We start from the raw sequence: 17,731 nt of genomic DNA on the forward strand, positions 1-17,731 counted from the left end.
AAATCATTGGCAAATGCAATGCCATGGCGTTCCCAACACCGCGTTTTCTCGCGAGATTTTTAGTTTTTAGTTTTATTTTAGTTTTAGGGGCACCTGGGTGGCTCAGTCGGTTAAGCATCCAACTCTTGGTGTCAGCTCAGGTCCTGATCTCATGGTTTGTGAGTTCGAGCTCCACATTGGGCTTCACAGCCACTAACGTGGAGCTCACTTGGAAGTCTCTCTCTCCTGGTCCCTCCCCTGCTAACGCTGTCTCTCTCTCTCTCTCTCTCTCTCTCTCTCTCTCTCAAAATAAATAAATGAACTTACAAAAGAGATTTTTATAGTTGTAGCTCTTACATTTTTGTGTTGGCCCCTTGCATGCTTCCGAGATAACTAGTGATTGTTTGGAATGTGCCGAACACACCACTATTGCCACGTCTGGCGTCTCTGTGCGTCGCTGCCGTCCCCCCGTTGATGGGTGCCCCCCCCCCGCCGTGGCGTGCGAGAGCTTTCATTGGTCCTCGTCCGTATCACATGGCACTTGTGGACTGTGGTAATTCTGCTTTCTGACGTGACATGTGCCAGCCTCCCTGTGTGCGCTTTCTGCCTCAGACCTGGAATCGGCTAGTTCTCAAAAAAAGCCCCGATTCCCTTTCCACCTGTTTGGAAATCATTCTGGGCACAGGCTGCTCCTGGCTACAGGCCTGTTCTTACTTGGAGGCCTTTGTGGTAGACACAGTAACGAAATGCTCTTAAATATGTGCGCGCACGCGCACGCGGACGCGAAATCCACACTGGAGCCCCCATCAGGCCTGAAGCCGCGCGTCCTGCCTTGGCCGTGCACGCCACCCTCCTCTGCCCGAAGTCCGCTGGGCGCCGGCGGCCTGCGTCTCTGGCACGGTTCACAGTGCGCGCTGCCCAGCGACGACGCCGGTGTTTGCTCTGTGGCAGGACCGATGCGGGGGACTTCTCCACCACCCCCCACCCCTGCCTGGTAACACAGCAGCCTGGAGCCATGGTCAGCTCGCCGCACCTGCCGGGTGCTTGGAATGCGTCTTTACAGTGCACTGGCTTCATCGTCTTAGGGTTTTTAGAGATTGGTTTTTTGATTTCAGTTTTGTTTGCAATTATGTGAAATGTTTGCGTGACTTTAAAGCCCAGTCTGCACAACAAGGCAGTGGCCCAGGACTCTGCTGGCGGGCAGCTTGGGCGGGCGGGGTCAGGGGCTGGGCAGGGCGGAAAACGGGCAGAAGCAGCCCTCACCTGCCCCTCTCTCTGCTTCCACACAGGTTGCCAGGCAGGAGGGAAGGATCATCTTGACGTCAGGGCTGCCGTACCACAAGGTGAGGGCCGTGAAGGGGGCTCATGTTTCCCAGGGAGCCTCAGCCCTGCCCTTGGGCCAACCCCCTTGGGGTCTGCTGACTGTGGGTCTGGTGGGAGCAGGGGCTGTGGAGCCCCGGGCAGGCTGGGAGGAGGCCCTTGGCCCGGGGAGGGGGTGGGCCTGGGAACCCTGGGTCCTGTGCCCGCAGCTCAGCAGCCACACTTCCGCACAGCTCCGGGCCCAGGTCGGGGCTGGGCGCTGCCTCTGGGTGGACTGCTCCCTCAAGGCCCATCAGCAGGCGAAGGCTGTGCTCAGGCATTTCAACGTGCGAGTCACCCACGCAGACATCTTCAGCCGCTGCCAGGTGGGTCCCACGTGCCCCAGGCCTGCCCCGGGCTGTCAGAAAGCCACTGCTGTGGCAGGAGACCCAGCATGGCTCTGGCTGGTGGCGAGACCACAGAGGTCATGTGCTTTAGGGCGTGTGCCCCTACGAGCAGCAGCCCCTGCCCCGTCTGTAGCGTCTGCTCCTCTTCCTCCCTCCCGCACTGGGGCTGAGAGGTGGCCGAGGGCTGGGACCCGTGTGGCCGGGGGAAGCCTGTCCCACGTGGGGCATTTCCTCCTGTGTCCAGTGCTGGCCTCTCCCAGGGCCTCTAGTGGAAGAAAAGAGAACCCCACAGTGGTGGGGAGGTCCCATTTCCCAGGGCCAAGTCCAGAGCCACAGGTGGCCACAGGGTCCCTCTAATTCTAGAAAGGTGTGCATAAAGAAATCCCCAGGTCAGGGCAGCCGTATCTAGGGTTAAGATCAGAGAGGGGTCTGAGGCGCTTGTCGGCCAATTCAGACCAGGGAGGGGGCTCCCTCCTCTCCCTTCTCTGCTGGCCTGGGTGCACGGGGGGGGGGGGGGGGGGGGGGGGGGGGGGGGGGGGGGGGGGGGGGGGGGGGGGGGGGGGTGGTGCGGGCTGGCGCGTGGCTGCCCTGCGTAGTGGGGCCCCCCGGGGCACAGTCCTAGTGCACCTCAGTGGCCCCTGGTGCAGAGTGCCGGCCATTCCTGGAGTCAGGGCCGTAATAAAGCTCTGAGAGGAGCACCTCTGCAAGCCCAGCTGTTTGGGGGACACCGCGCCTCACCTCCGCGGTGCGGGGGGCGGGGGTGGAGGGGCTCCAGCCAGACCCGTGGGCCCGTGGGCCAGCAGCCCAGCTGGGTGTGTCTGGGTCGGGAGATTGTGCACCGGAGACAGGAGGGAGGGGGGCCCTTCTTCAGGTCCTGGCGCCCCCGGCCCCCGCACCGGGCCTCAGGTACAGCCTGTGCAGACCCCGGACCCCCTGCCCTGCCGGGAATGACCGTGGTCAGCCCAGTGTCGGGAAGTGGGCCGCTGGGCGCTCTGGGAGGACAGGAACCGAGTCCGCGGCTCCCTTTGTCTGTGCTCAAGCCGACAAGTGTTGTAAAGACCCCAGGACGCCCGGGACGCCTGGGAGGCATTTTAATGAGCTTTTCAGAGCCTCTGCTGCGAAGTTTTCTTGAGAAAACAGGAAGTTGGTAGCTGGGAGGAAACCCCCACTGGCGCCCCCGGGAAGCCTCGTGCTGGGGAGCCGCCTGACCTCCTTCAGGCCTGGAGGGCACACAGGGCAGCCACACAGGGAAAGGTGTCCACAGCCGCCTGGGCCCCGCCCTGGGCAGCTCCAGGGCCCCCCTGCCCTGCCAGGCGGGAGGAGCGGGATGCAGGATGTGCCCCAGGGATGGGGGGGGGGAGCAGCACGGAGCCAGTTCAAAAGCTGGGAGGCAGAGCTGCACCCGCCCGGATAGGGGGCCAGCAAGTGCCCTGGCCAGAGAGGGCAGCACTCAGCCGCCCCGGGACAGAAGCTGGCCCGCAGCAGGGACACGGCTGGGGTCTCACAGGTGCCAGGATCTATTGCGGCTGCAGGTGGCACACACTCCCAGTGTTCTGACCCACGGGGCTGGGGGGAGGCACCTGTAACGGGCGAGGAGTACAGTTTAAGGGTGTGGCTGGGTTTCCTCGGTTTGGGGCTTTGCCCTGGCCCGCAGGGAGGGGGTGCTGGGTCTGGGTGCCTTGGGGTCTGGCCTGCAGGGACGTGCACCAGGCCCTCGAGGCTGGGGACGGGCGCGCAGAAGGGGCAGCCTCAGCCGCCAACTCGCTGCTCACCCGGGGGCTCCACCCAGCACTGTCCTTATTTGCGGTATATGTGCATCCCGCACAGGGCCAGCTGGGGAGGACATAGACAGGGTCCGCGAATGGGCACCACGGGGCTGCACTGGCCAAGAGGCAGAGGCAGCCACCCCAGGCTGGGAGGGGTGGGGCGAGGGTCCCAGGCAGAGACCCGTGTGTGTGGCTGCGGTCAGGGGCACCTGATGGGGTGCAAGGCTGCGCATGGGCGCCTGATGGGGGAGCTTCTGGTCTCGAGGCTGGCCAGCCGCCTCCAGCTGAGCTCAGCTTCGAAAGAAAGTGTGCTGGGTGTGCCCTAGGGCAGGCCCCTCCCCGGGGGGCAGGTAACTGGGGGGCACACAAGGACCCCAAACGGCCAACTTTAGGGGGCCAAGTGGGCAGAGAAGGGGGTTCTGAGAAACCAGGATTTCTAAATTTGGAACCGGCCATGGTGACCATGGAGGCATGTCGGGAAGCGGCTGGGGGGCTGAGCTTACTCTGGCCGGTGAGCTGGTAGTATTAACGCCTGGGCCTGAGCCCGGGGTCCCTACCAATGCTCGCAGGCCAAATACCCGGTCACTGTGGGCACAGGTCTGGGCAGGCCTCCGGCCGCATTCCCTCCCAGCGCTCCTGGAGCCCCTCTGCCATGGCATTCCCAGCTGACCCCCAGGAGCTCAGCCCGAGCAATAGCCAGGAATGCCTGGCCCCCCCCATCCGGCACACTGGCCACCCCTACTCCCTTCCCAGTGCCCTGCTGTTCTCAGGGCCAGGCGAGGGGGAGGTGGCAAGCATTAAGAGGCCCCGAAGAGGTTCTCTGAGACCACAGAGGTTCCCAGGTGGTGGCCCGAAGCTCAGCACAGTGCCTCGGCTGGCTCCATGTAGCTCCTGGGCTAGACTGGCTTGCAAGCCCATCTGAGCGTGAGGAGGCGCCGGCCACTGACCAGCAGGGAGCGTCACACTCAGGACTGACCCAGGCAGGGCCTCTGTGCAGTGCTGGGCCCTCAGGGCCCTGTCCTGTTCTCCAGTGGGGCCTGTGCACCCTGGCCGCTGGCTCCGAGCTCCTGCCGCCTGGCCTGGGCTGGAGCTGGCCACCTCCCCGGAGACCTCCCACAGCCAGGCTGACTTTCCATTTTCTTTTCCTTCCTTATGCTATTTTAGTGCCATTCCCGGAGGGAAACCCACTGGACACACAGGCATTCCCGGAGTGAGCCTAGCCACTCTCTGGGCTGCTGGGTTGGGGTCCAAGGCGGGAAGTGAGTCAGGACGAGAGGAGGCCGGTCCAAGCCTGGACCAGGTGCTCGGCTAGGGGTCCATGGCTGTGCCTCCCTCTAGTGCCCAGCACCTGCCCCCAAGCTGTGCTGACACTCAGCACGTGTCCTGGGCACAGGGTCCACTTCCTGGGGCATCTGCGCATGAGGACAGGGAGCCACGTGGTGGAGGCCAGAGGCGGGCAGGGAGACTCCGTGGGTGAGGGGTGGTGGGCCTCCTGTGGTGGGCAGGGTCATGACCCCTGAAAATGGCCACCTGGGCCTGGGATTGTCCATCAGGGACATCCGCCGAATGGACATTCCCAGTGCCGTCCGCCATGGGAAAATATTTTATCAAAGAAATTGGAGTTAAAAAAAATAGCGTAAGCACGAACCCCTGACATGGCCCAAGCGTAATGTCTATTTTTACTGTCCCTCTGGCCCCGCTATGGTGGGGAGCAGGCTGTGGCCCCTGCGTGCAAGTGGGGCGTGTCCTGAGAGTCAGTGACGTCGGCCTCTGAAGCGGGCACCGGGGAGGAGGGGCCGCTGCGGGACCGTGACCTCGCCTGGGGGACTTTCAGGCAGTGCTGGCCACAGGGTCCCCAGGAGAGGGAGGGGGTTGGGCCAGAGAGGAGCCTGCAGTTAGGAGAGGCTGGCCTCAGGCCACAGGCTCACAGGCACCCGGGATGCAACGGGGCCCGGGACGGAGGTGGACACACGCCCCGGCCTCTGGCAGGGGACGGATGTGAGCAGAGGGCTCTCAGGGCCTGGGGATGTGAGGGGGACTTCAGGACCGCCACCCGACAGCACCCATGCCCAGAGCCTGGGGCAACGGGGCACCTGCGCCCAGCCCATTCCTGCAGACCCTCCCTCTATCCTGATGACCAACTGCAGACTAGGGACCAAAAGGAAGAGACTGTGGCTGCTGACCCCGCCCCTCCCCAGCCTTTGTGTCCCATGGCCCCCAGCCCCGTTCCCACACTCCGTGCCCCCAGGGTCACACAGGCACAAAGGCTTCAGGAGGGGTGGCCACCACCCTGCGCAGGGAGAGACCCTGGCCCGCTGGCTCCGAGGCTGCAGGAGGAGGATGGGTCAGGAGCAGCTGGCGTCAGGCTTCCGCACCGTCATGGAGCCTCAAGGACAGCGGGGTCCACCAGGCAGGTTTGGGCCAGGATTGAGGCCAGCGTGCCCCCAGACTTGGGATGCGAGCCAGGGTGATGGCCCAGTGTAGTCCCTGGGGGGCTGACAGCAGGGTGGGCCCAGGCCCCACAGCCTGCAGGGCCTCCCCCTCTGCCCTCCCTCCCTTCCAGAAAAGGCCTGGGCCTCAGCCAGAGCCCAGCTTCACTTCCCACCAGATGGCCTGGGGGGACTAAGGACCTGGAGGGCCCCCAGTTTCCAGTGGCCCCGATCTGAGCCCAGCCGCTTTAGGAAGGATCCTAGCACTCCTGAGTCGCACCCTTGACCCTGGCCAGTCCAACAATAAGCACCGCCTGCTTCACATGAGACCCTCATCCTCCCACGGCTCCTAGGAGGCACCTGTGTTGTCCGGGGCATGTGATGTGCTCCCAGCCCACTCCTCCCTGGGCTGCGTCCTCACTCGGAGTGGCCTGGGCTGAGAGGAGGCCCTCGGGCCAGTCTTGTGCTCGTGGCCTTGAGACCTGCTAAGGCTCCTCCGGGCCAGTGTCCAGGAAGGTTGATTGTGAGTCCCCAGCCCGGCTCCCTCCAGGCGCCCGGCCAGGTACCCAGCCCCTCTCTGCTGCACACATCTGTGTGGGCCGTGCTCCAAGACCCAGCAGTCAGTGATCATGTGCTCCTATTGGGCCTTCCCGTCAGCAATCTGGCGGCCCATCTGGACAGGCTCCTCTGGCTGTACCCCCTGAATGTTGATCGAAAAGTGGACACACTTCCTGTCCACTTTCAGAAGGCTGCCCTGGCCACACCGGGAGGGGCCACGCTGGACACAAGTGCATGGCGCACACGTGTTCATCCAGTGTCCACAGTCACTCAGGACGCCTGGACAGACACATCCATGGCCCCGAGTCCGGCCAGCGTGCCCTGAGCCTGAGGAGCTGGTGCAGGCCAAGGACAGACCACTAGGAGTTTGGGGGGAGGCTGGTGGGGAGGTGCCCTCAGGCAGGACTGTGCAGGCCTGGCGTCCCCTCTGCTGGCCAGCTGGTGGTCAGACGTGGCAGAGGGTGGGCCAGGCGCAGCTGGCCGCATGGGCACCCCAGCATTGTCCTCTTGGGCCTGTGCCCGGGCAAGGCTCCTTGAGCAGTGGAACAAACCTGGCGCCCACAACACAAAGTCTCAGGGTGCGGTCCCGTCTCTGAGGACTGAGGTCCTTCCCCTGTCCGCTCCAGACCTCCAGCAGCTGCTGCGTAGGCACCCCCCTCCCCACGGCTGAGAACCAGGCTCTGAAGAAACAGAGGGAGGGCAGAGCCCCTGCTGAGCGGCCTGGCCTCCGGGCTGCAGAGAATACTCCTGTGCCAGCCGAGGGGGCCTGGGGTCAGGGACGGCGCCGCACACCGAGGCCGTGCACAGCCAGAGTCGGGGTTACCGGCCGGCTGAGACAGACCCCCTGCCCCTGGCGGCGGCACACCACAGCCCGCCCCTCAGTCGTGGGACATCCACATTGTGGCGTCCGTAGACAGCTGTCTTGGCAGCAGCCCCGCCTGCCTTCCACTGTCCACAGCCGCCTCCTCAGGGACTCAGTGTCCCTTCCAGGGGACTGGCCCTTGCCTAGGGGCCTGGCTGGCATCTGATGGGGGGAGGTGGGCACTCTTCTTCCTCTTGAGCAATTGCCAGCCCCAAAACAGAAGTGGGGCCCAGGAGCCAGGGGGCAGCGAGCCACTTGGTGGGTGGCCATGGGGCCTGGATGGGGACAGCAGGCCTGACAGCACAGACCCACAGTCCACTCAACCCTAGATAGAAGAGGCAAGACAAGCCTGGCTGGCCTCAGAGGTGGCCTTGGGGCTGCAGGTAGAGGAGGCCCCAGGCAGCCGTGGATTGGGTCTGGGGAGGGTCCACAGGGTGATAAAGCACGGGCTGCCAGGTAGGGACCAATGGCTGGATGGCTGGTGTGGCAGGGCGCTCTGGGGGGGGGGGGGGGCCAGGAATAGGGCTGAGTCCCCTGCACTCCCCCCGAGCCTCTCTTCCCTCCCCAGCCGGGCGTACCTCCTCCCCACTCCCTCCCAGGGGGCCCTGCTCACTGCCCACTGTGAGGGGAGCACCTTCAGGACAAGTGTAGACCCCAGAGGTCACTGAGGGGAGATGGGACGTCCCAGGCAGAGCAGCATGTCTGGAAGGCCCTCTGCCCTGGCAGGATGGGGGCTGGGTGTGACCCCAGCCAGCTGGGGACAGGGAGGGACCTCGGAAGAGTGACCCCACAGAGGGAGACAGGCCTGCTCAGCCAAGCTTGAACTCCTCCCTGAGATGCAGGTGGAGGTAGTGGAGGGTCCTACAGAGAAGGGGGGAGGCAGGCCCCAGCAGGGACTGCTGCTTCCTTCCCACATCTGGGAAAACGCATCTCAACACACAGGTGTGTGGAAAGGACTCCTGTCTTGGCCTGACTCAGTGACCTTGGGAAGAGGCAGGGGGGAGGAGAACCAGGAGACCCCTGCCCTGTGCTCACCACCTGCCCCCCCAGCCTCTCTTCCCTCCCCAGCCGGGCCTGGGGAGTAGGGCGTACCTCCTCCCCACTCCGCACCGCACTGGGGCCATCGTATTGTAGATCCTGTGGCACCTGAGCGCCCACCCTGCCCACCTGGTCCACCAAGCCCCAGGTCGGCTGTCACTTCCTCCAGGAAGGCCGCCAGGCCCCCAGCCCAATCTCTAGAACATCCCCACCCTCTGGAGGAGTACTCTGGGGCTCCTCAGTTCCTTGGCTGGGAACACAGCCTGCTGTGAGTGAAAGGCCCCACAGACGCTCAGACCGCTTCAGACCCCAGGCTACAAGGCTTCCAGGGCCCCCTCCCAGCCCGCTGCCTGCTGTCTGAGGGCCTGGCTTCACTCTCTGTTGAAGGGGGACAGCCAGGGCCGATCCCGACTGGCACAGCCCCGGGGGCCCCTCCCCGACTTCCTTACCCTGCCCCCTCCCCCCGCCCCCGTTCAGTCCTGCGGCCCTAGGTGGGAGGGGTACGCCAGCCCCCCCTAGGGCCCGGGTCCTGGCGCGGGAAGGCCGGCAACCGTTTGCTTTTGAATCTGGCCGGGTGTCCTGAGTGGCCCTTTCAAAGGCCGGCCGGGGGCGGGGGCCGTTCCCAGGCGCGCCCCGCCCTCGCCGCCCGCCCCTCCTCCCGCTTTCCCACGCGGCCCGGCTGCCGGCTGGTTCTCACGGCCCGCTGCCCCTCCCCCGTCTGGGAACCGGCCGCGCTGCGCCCGCTGCGCTGGGGTGCCCGGGAGCCCCAGGATGGGGGTGCACCTGGGGGGGGTTACTGGAGGGGGTGCAGCCTAGGGGTTGCTGACGTCGCCAAAAGGGGGCAGACCACACCCCCACACACAGGGCCTGAGCTCAGATTGTATTTGATTTAACCGATGGCAGGTGATTTTGGGGGGCACCTCCTGGAGGGACCCAAGGGGTCCCTGGCCGTGCCTGCCCTGTGCGTAGAGACAAACACCCACCCCTCATTGGGGTCTCCCTGACATGGAAGCAGATTCTGGGCTCCGTTCCTCCTAACAACCTGGAAAGACTAGGTCACCGGTTTTAGGAAATACAAAGACAGACCCCCGAGACATGGGAACCTCAGAGAGCAGTGAGTGCCTTCTCACGTGGAACGGTATCCCACACTTTATCTGAGATTCGCATTCAGAGCCCAAGCTCTCCCTGGCCGCCTGAGGTGGGGGCTGTGACCCACCCGGGTTTGGGATGAAGAAGCAGGACTTGGTCACCTATCTGGGCCCGTGGCTCACGCCACTTGGCCTGCCTCCACGAATGTCAGGTGAGCTGGCCCCAGGCAAGTGAGCTGGAACATGGGGCTCTCGCCATCAGAGAGAACAGCACGTGCTGCTGCAGGGTCAGGGGTGTCCGCCCCCCGCCCCTCACTGTGGGTTGTCAGCCCCCCTCACCCACCACAGACATGAGGGCAGTTCTTGAGCAGGGGGCCCCTCTCCCAGGGAGGCCATGTAGGGGGCTGGGGGGTGTCTGGCTCCAGACGCCACCCATATGTCTGCCTTTGAGGCCAAGGTCCAAGCCCTGGGGTGCCGGCCTGGTAAGGCTGCACAAGTTGACATCAGCCTGCCCCAGTCTGACCCCTGTGCCCCTGAGCCGGTCGCCAGCCAGGAAAGTCCCGTACGGTGGATAGTCAGGTGTCCTGCCCCTCTGAGCACAGAGGCCCTCCGAGCACACCTCCCATGCTCCCCGGCAAGGTGCACACAGGCCCCTGTTTACAGGCTACTTAGACACAGACACACTCCCAAGGTCAGGGGACACATGAAGTGACTCACCCTGACACACCCCATCACACAGGTCCCGTGTCCACACCTTGGAACACCCAGTCACACTTACTCCTGTTCACGCCTCGGTACTGCCCTCGTGCACACACATGCTCAGCCGCTCCTGCACCCTTCATGCTGGGGCGCTTGTGCTGGGGTGCTTGTGAGAGGCACACTGCAGGGTGCCAGCACGCACGCTCGTGCCCAGTCGGTGCCTCTCGGGGACTCCTGCACGCTGCACGTGCCAGCGTCTGTGGCCCTGACCCCCTAGGGAACCCACACAGTGCAGACTGCCCCCAGGCCCCACTCTGTCTGTGAGGGGGCTGGGCCCAGGGGAACTGACCTGCCTGGGCCTGGGGGCAGGCTGGCACGGGGGCACGGCCCTGCAGGGCTGCCATGCCAGGGCGTAGACCTCCAGATTAGAGGCCACCGGCTGCTGGGCAGACAGAAGAGCACCAGGGGTGGGCTGGAAAACCTCCCCATGCAGACCTGTGCGCCACCCACAGCCACCCACAGCCTGCCTGGCCCTTCTGTCCCCAGCATATGCCCCCTGGCCAGCAGGACGGGGTTACATCCTGCAGCTGCCCCGTGCATCTCAGCTGTGGGCGGGCTGCGGGGAGGGGGCCCGCCCTCTCAGCCCCTTGTCCCATCCCCACCGGGCAGTCAGACAGCACCTCATGCCGGGTCCGACAGGGTCTCCGTGGGCAAAGCTGGCCAGTGTGCTTGTCCTGGAGGAGGGCCACAGCCCCAGCAGCCATGCTCTGCTGCAGGGCCACATCACCTTTGGGGTCAGATGGCTCAGGGCCCCACGAGGTGCTGCCTAGATGGTGTGGGAGAGCGAGGTGTGGAGCTCACCCAGGCCTCGCCGCTTCCTCCGGGGCCTCGGTCCCGCCCTGTCCCGGGAGGTGTCAGGCCCGGGGCCTTTCATCCTGGCCCTCTGGCCCTGCACCCAGCACCATTTGTTAGGCTGGCCCTGGAGGCGGTCACGGTGGGTGAGCCAGCCTGGGGAGGCCTCAGGACAGCAAGTGTGGCCGGTGGGGGGAGGTGGCACTTGACGGGGACCAAATGGGCAGAAAGCACCCTGAGAACAGTGACGCTGGTGTCTTGAAGTTGAGACACGCCAGGGCTCCCGCTGCCCTGAAAGGAGCATCTGAGATGCTGGCCGTGTGTGGCTGTGCTCAGCCGGAAGGTGCCGGAACCCATTCTCAGTGCCATGCTGTCTTTTCCCACCAGGTGGTGGGATGAAGTGATGTTTCTTTTCTTCTGCTTTTTTATGCTTCACTCCTCTCCCAATTTGCTCAAAATGAACAAGAAATAGCCCATTACTCTAAAACATGTCACAGCTTCTGAGCCCAAGCCCCCATCTGCCCTGCCTATGGGCCAGAAATCCCTGAACACGGCCTTCCAGGGCCTGGGCATCAGAATGGCCCCTCCTAGGGGTGGGGGCTGCAGGGGCTGCAGAGGCCTGCTTGGAGCCCGGACCACACTTGCCATCAGGCAGGAGTGAGGTTTCTACAAGCCTGCCCCTTGCTCAGAAGGAGGGCACCTGGGTGGACCGGGCCCCATTCCCAGCTGGGAGCTGGGGCCTAAAACTCTCAGCGGGCATGGAAAGTGGGCCATGCCAATGCCCCAGGCGGCAGCCTGCAGTTCGGAGCGAGGTCCTGGACCCGGCTGCTTGCTGGCAGGAAGCCTCACCCACGACCTTCTTAGGAGGGGGTCCCTTCACTGGACTCTCCCCCAGGTGGGCCCTGCACCCTCAGGAACACGTGTTCTCTCCCGTGCCCCAGTGAGCCCCAGGTGTGGCCTGCATCCGTCCTCCGCTCTCCCTCGGCACCGCCCCCGATGTGCCGAGGCCTGGCACCCAAGGCCAATGGGGCCCGAGGGTGTTTCCAGGCAACAGGCAGGGCTGTGCTGCCCTGGGCACTGGGAGGGCCGGTCGCCCCTCCAAGCTGCCTGCTGGCCTTGCCCGGCCCGTTCTGCGGCCCTGGCTGGGGCCTGCCCCTCCGCCCCTATGCACCTGCTGTCCACTGGTCATGCACAGCAGACACCCGCTGGCCTGCGACCAGGGGTGTGTGTGTGGCCCAGGCACCCAGGGCAGGTGGGAACACAGACATTTCCAGGGACACAGAATTCAGGACAGATGCTGTGACCTTGCCTTTTGCTCAGTTCTGGTTCTGCTGACCGTGACCACTCCTTGGGTGAGTGTAACTGCGATTCCTGGTCTCAGACCCGAGAGGAGGCCCCGCCCTTGGTCATGGCCACCAACACCTGGGAGCCGGCCCTTCAAAGCCCTCCAGCTGCCCCCTGCCAAGTCTTAGCCTCAGAGGGAAGGGCAAGCGTCCCAGGTGCCTCCTGGAGCAGTGGCCAAAGGCCTCTTCCCCGTCCCCAGGCCCCAGGGGTGGGCAGGGGCTGCAGAGGGTGGACCAAAAGGTCAAGCCTCCCTAACTGCAGGTCTGTGGGCCCCACCAGTCCCCGTGACCAGTCACTGCCGGCAGCCCAGCCCCTGGGAGGTAACGTCCCCCTTGTGGGCTCATGCCTCTGGCTGAGGCAGTCCCCAGGCGGATGGAGTGCCCTGAGTTGGGACAGCACGGCAGGCAGGTGTTGGCTCCAAGCAGCTGTGAGAACTGTGGGAACTGGGCAGGCAGGTGGATGCTTGGGACGGGGAAGCCAGAAGCCTTCCCAGCCCCTCTAGCCCCCAACTCACCTGGCCTTTCCCGCCCCTGCCCTCAGACTCCCAGACTGAATGGGGGTACACGGAGACCAGGCTGGACTCACAGGACCATATCACCCAGCCCCTGTCCAGGGCCTTCCCCAAGACCCCCACTGCTGTCTTCCCAGGCCCGCTGGCATCCCAAAGCTAGGGTTTGTGTGTCCCCAAGGGGCAGTGGGCATAGCTCAGACACCATTTGCACATACCCCCTCTCCTAAGGGTCGGTGTGCAGACCATGGTGAGGGGTCCTCACTGGCAGCGGGCCCTATGAGTGAGCAAGTGACTGAGCCCCTCAGAAGCCCCCTTTCTGCAAAATGAAAGGGCAGTGGTTCCCCTTCTTTGGGGTCAGGAAGGGACCTCTGCCGGACTGGCACCGAGCCCATGACCAGGCCTCTGCTGGACCGTGAGCCCCGAAGGGCAAGGCCGCAGCCTCGTTCGAGGCAGGTGGAGCTGCAGGGGACGGGGACCGGAGATACAGAGAGCGCCGAGGTGCTGGTCCTTCCCGCAGATGGGGAGCCGAGGGCAGAGAGGGGGAGAGTGTGCAGAACCGGCTCTTCCAGCTGGGCGTGGGGGTGGGCAAGGCCTCCCAGGGCCCTATGGGGTGAGAGCAGGGCCCAGCAGTGGGCAGCAGCCGTGGGAAAACCAGCACCGGTGGTTCCCGAGGGTGGGGCCAGGCCCTGTGGAGGGCACTGGTGGTTTGTCTGCGTGCGTGACTCAGCGTGAGCTGGCTGTCCCGCCCAGGTGTGTGCACCAGGCCCAGGTCCTGGGAAGGCTCCCACCCCCTCCCGCCGATGGAGCATCTCTCACACCTACAGGGTCCGTCCTCTGGGGTGGCCTGGGGGTGGGAGGGGAGGCGGGGCAAGCCTCTGTGGTGGGCTGCCCGGGGCAGACCTGGAGTGACCACAGGCCAGACCTGCTCTCCGGCCCAGGAAGGTCCCGGGCTCTGTGACTGGGAGGCCGAGGCCCACGGCAAACCCCCCTGTGCCAGAGAGGTGGCCAGGGACCAGGGGGCCCCCCCAGAGAGGCAGGAGGAAGGGTCCTGCTGGATCAGCCGGGCCCCAGCCCCGCCCAGGCCTCCCTGCAGAGGTGGCCCCACCCTCCAGCGCCCCCAGGCCCTGGCTCCTGATGCTGGATGCAGTACAGCAGGCTCAGGGTGTCGAAAGGCCCATGGGAAAAGGGCGTATGGGGGCGGGGAGCACCGCCCCTGATGTGGGCACACCCTGAGGCTCTAGGGGCTGGTGGCTGCCACCTACCCACCCACTCCCGGGAGCCGTGTCATTCAGGGCACTGGTCAGGCTTCTCCAAGAGGAGCCCGGGAGTGATCCCATGAGCACAGATCACAGCCCCCTCCTCCCTGTGGCCCCAGGAACACCCAGCCCCCACCCCCCGCCCCCTGCTCTAGGTTCATCCTCCTTTGGGAAGGGCTGTGACTGTGTCCATGAGCACCTGTGCCCACCTGCGGGGAGCCAGATCTCTGGGGACCTGCCCCTCCCACTCTCTCTCGGGCCCTCCCCACCTCATCATGGGGACCCTGGGGTCCTTCACCCTGTCAGTCAGTGGCCATCATGAAGCAACCCGGGGGCTGCTGTGTTGGGAGCACAGGATGGGCCCCAGAAGCCCCTGCCCAACACCCCCCCCCCAGGGTCACTGTAAGGTCGGCAGGGCTGAGCTGAACGCCTCACAAGAGCCCATTGCTCATCCTAGACAAGGACCCCACATAGAAGCAAAAGTGGCTTCCCTCCTGACCCCTCATAGATGTGGTGCCCCATGGGGGCAGGCACCGGCATCACCGAGAAACACGGGCCCTGACACAGCCCAGCTGAGGGGTCCACTGTAAGGCTGCTCACCCTGAGGCTTTGATGCTGGGCCCCACATCCCCACCATACCGACCCAGCCCAGGGACGCCCAGGCCTGGTTTTGCCCGCGAGGCTCTGGGGGTGGGGAGGACAGCCCAGGTGATGACAGAGTCCCACAGGGTCTCATGAGCCTGAAGAAGCTACCTAGGGCCCACCAGGATCCACTGCAGTACAGGAGGGCTCCCAGGAGGAGGTGTGCCCTGTCTTGCAGGGAGCAGAAGCGATGTGTGCTTTGTCTCTGTGAAACCCCCTAGTCAGAGCCAGAGCTGCAAGGAGCCTGAGGCTGTGGGTGGAAGGTGGACAGAGCCTCATCCGGCCTCAGCGCCCCTTCTGTCCCCAGGCCTGTAACTGTGACCAGTACCTGAAGGTCTCCAAGGACATGATGAAGCAGCTGGTGTGGCCTGGCAGCCACCCGGAAGGCCCCGGCAGAGGTACGTGTGCCCCACGGGGTGAGGCGTGGGCTCTGCGGGCTCTGCGGACAGTGGTCCCACCGCAGGTCCTCCCAGGGTTCACCTGCAGGGATGGCCAGGGAGGTGCCGCCGCCCAAGGGCTGGCAGAGGGATGGGGCTCACGCTGCGCAAAGGTTGCAGGCCCGGGGCCAGGAAGCTGAGACACTCGGGCCCTCGGGTGGTGCCCCCACTCCAGCCGCCCTGCCCTTCACACAGAGCGCGCGTGCACACAGACGTACCTGGTGCCGGTGCACACCTACCGCCTGTACACACTTGCACACAAGCACCTGTGAAGCAATCTGAAGGCAGAGGGGCCTGGACAGACAGGAAGGAGGGAAGACCCCAGATGTCTGGCCCCCCAGCTATGGACCTAGCCTCAGTTTCCATTTTGTAAAACTAGAAAGAAGAGGGTGCAGAGGACCCAGAGACTTTGAAGTCGCTGGCCAGGGCAGTGAGTGTGCCTTCCATTCCTACCATGGGCTCACCTGCCCTCTAGATCGAGGGGCCCCAGTTGAGGGGGTGTCAGAGGGGGTCTGGCAGCTCCTCCCCAGGCTCCCGACTCCTCCTCGGGGCAGGGCAAGGATGGAGTGGACAGGACAGTGTCTTAGTGTCCTCCCCTGGGGTCAGCCTGAGGCCAGGATGCCTGAGGCCCCTCTGCGCAGCTCGCTGGTGGCTCTCCGGGATGCCGATGTCCCCATGAGGTCGTTCTTGTTCTTCTGAAACCCCCTGAGGTTTGGGGCTGTAGCAGGGGCCACCCGTTCATCAGGTGAGCCATCAGTGGGGCCTGTGTCCAGCCCCCAGCAGCTCTCAGCTCTCCACAGCGTGGCCTTGACACGTTCCAGGCCCAGGACGGGAGGAGCAGTGCCCTCTGCCAGAGCTGCCCGTGCCGCAGGGCTCCCGGCCCCTCCAAGCCACCAGCACCCCGCCCAGAGGCCCCCCCTGTCCTGAGGAGGTGGCCAGTGCTCCTGCGGCGGCTGGCATCCCGGGGGCCTCCAGGTAAAGGCTGAGGCCAGACAGCCCAGGGCGAGACAGGGAGGCCAGATGGAGGTCACGGCCTCTTTGCGTTCCCAGGGGGTGGGGGTGAGGGCCTTACCCATTCAGGCTCCAGCTACAGTTAATCTGGAGCCATCTGTGGAGAGATGTTTGCCGGGCAAATTAGGAAGGTCAACAAACCGGGGAGCACACTGCTCCCACCTGCCGGCCAGGGCTCCTCGCCCGGAGCGCCCTTGCGCCTGCACTGGCCCCTCCGCAGCCCAGGCCTGGTGCCCTCCCTGGAGTCTCCCTGTGCTCTTAGCGGAGGCAGGGACCCTCCTGTAGAGTCAGAGGTCACTTCCCAGGGTCTCTGCCGGCACCCTAAGCTCCAGCAGGTCCCCTGGGCCCCGCTGTTATGAAACGCCCGCCCTGGCAGTGGCTTATCTGCTCATCACCACAAACGGGATGCCCCCGCCCCCACCCGCCCATTCTCAGGCCCCCAGTGCCCTAATCGGCCGATCTCACGCCCAGAACTTGTTTCCCAAGGACCTTTGAGCCCCAAGAACATTCCAAGAACTCCCAAGGTGTGAGCTCCCATGGGAGGGGGCCCGGCTGGCAGCAAAGCCCCTCAGCCCCTGCCCTTTCTGCTGAGGGTTGGGGGAGACACTGGGCACATGGAGGTGCATTGTGGGCACTGTGGCTGCAGGCCCCGTCCTTAGGACAATCCCTAATGTCCTCAATTGATTGACAGGCGGTGAGGCCACCCAGAATGAGGACATACAGGAGGCAGGTGAGCCCTGGGACCACCCACTGACAGGGTTTGTGTCCTGGCCCTGGGAGGATGGTCCCGAGCCCTAGGCAAGGGGTGGCGAGCGGGGTCAACCGGGAGAGGCACAGGGGCTGTGTGCAAGATGAGGCAGGGGGTTGGGGGACGGGCAGTGCAGGGCAGAGGCGCCAAAGAGAGCCGGACCATGAGGCCACGCCCCCCAGCAGGCCAAGAGCTCAGAGTGGCCACCCCCCTCACCCTGCCCCTGCCTCTCCAGGCTTGACCCCAGAGGCGGCCTCTGGGGTCTGTACCTACAACCCGCCTTGCCGCTGGCTGGAGGCGGCAGACCTGCGGCCCGGAGCACCTGCCACCCTGGCCAGTGGCACCAGGCTGCAGCTGGCAGGGGTCCCGGAGGGCGTGCTGCGGCGGCCCGGGCTGCGACACTTCTACTGCTGCTCCGGCTGCGGCAAGGTCTTCTGGGAGGGCTCACACCTGGGCCGCGTCGCCTTGCGCTTCAGCCAGGTCCTGAGCGACGCCTCCGGCTCCGGGGAGCAGAGCTGAGCCCCCAGGCCCCCTGGGGTCACCCTCCCCCCAGCAATAAACGTCCTGACCTGCATAGGCCTGTGCCGTGGACTCGTTGCACGCACCTGGGCCTGGCCCTTGGCGCGGAGCAGGACCAGGGCCGAGGAGATGGCCGTTCCTGCACAAGGTCAGGATGCCCGACCCTGAGCTGAGAACCGCTGATCCTCGGGAATGAGGCTGGAGGAAAGTGGGAAGGACACGCCTGGTAGAGGAAACGGCCTTCACAAAGGCCCAGGGCTGGGACCCAAGTGGCTCCCGTCAACGG

The 17,731-nt window shown here is 65.0% G+C and overlaps 1 protein-coding gene across 1 annotated transcript in view; it reads left to right on the forward strand.

Moving 5' to 3' along the window:
- Window positions 1-17,500, forward strand: part of EXD3 (exonuclease 3'-5' domain containing 3) — a 64,721-nt gene extending 47,221 nt beyond the window's left edge. The window contains exons 18-22 of the mRNA XM_029921180.1: window positions 1,269-1,322; window positions 1,533-1,664; window positions 15,038-15,128; window positions 16,870-16,908; window positions 17,162-17,500. Coding sequence (XP_029777040.1) covers window positions 1,269-1,322; window positions 1,533-1,664; window positions 15,038-15,128; window positions 16,870-16,908; window positions 17,162-17,445 — 600 coding nt within the window. The 3' untranslated portion in view covers window positions 17,446-17,500. The remainder of the gene's footprint in view (window positions 1-1,268; window positions 1,323-1,532; window positions 1,665-15,037; window positions 15,129-16,869; window positions 16,909-17,161) is intronic.
- The last annotated feature ends 231 nt before the right edge of the window (window positions 17,501-17,731 follow it).

This window comes from Suricata suricatta, chromosome 13, assembly GCF_006229205.1.
Source record: "Suricata suricatta isolate VVHF042 chromosome 13, meerkat_22Aug2017_6uvM2_HiC, whole genome shotgun sequence".
In the NCBI taxonomy this organism is placed as follows: domain Eukaryota; kingdom Metazoa; phylum Chordata; class Mammalia; order Carnivora; family Herpestidae; genus Suricata; species Suricata suricatta.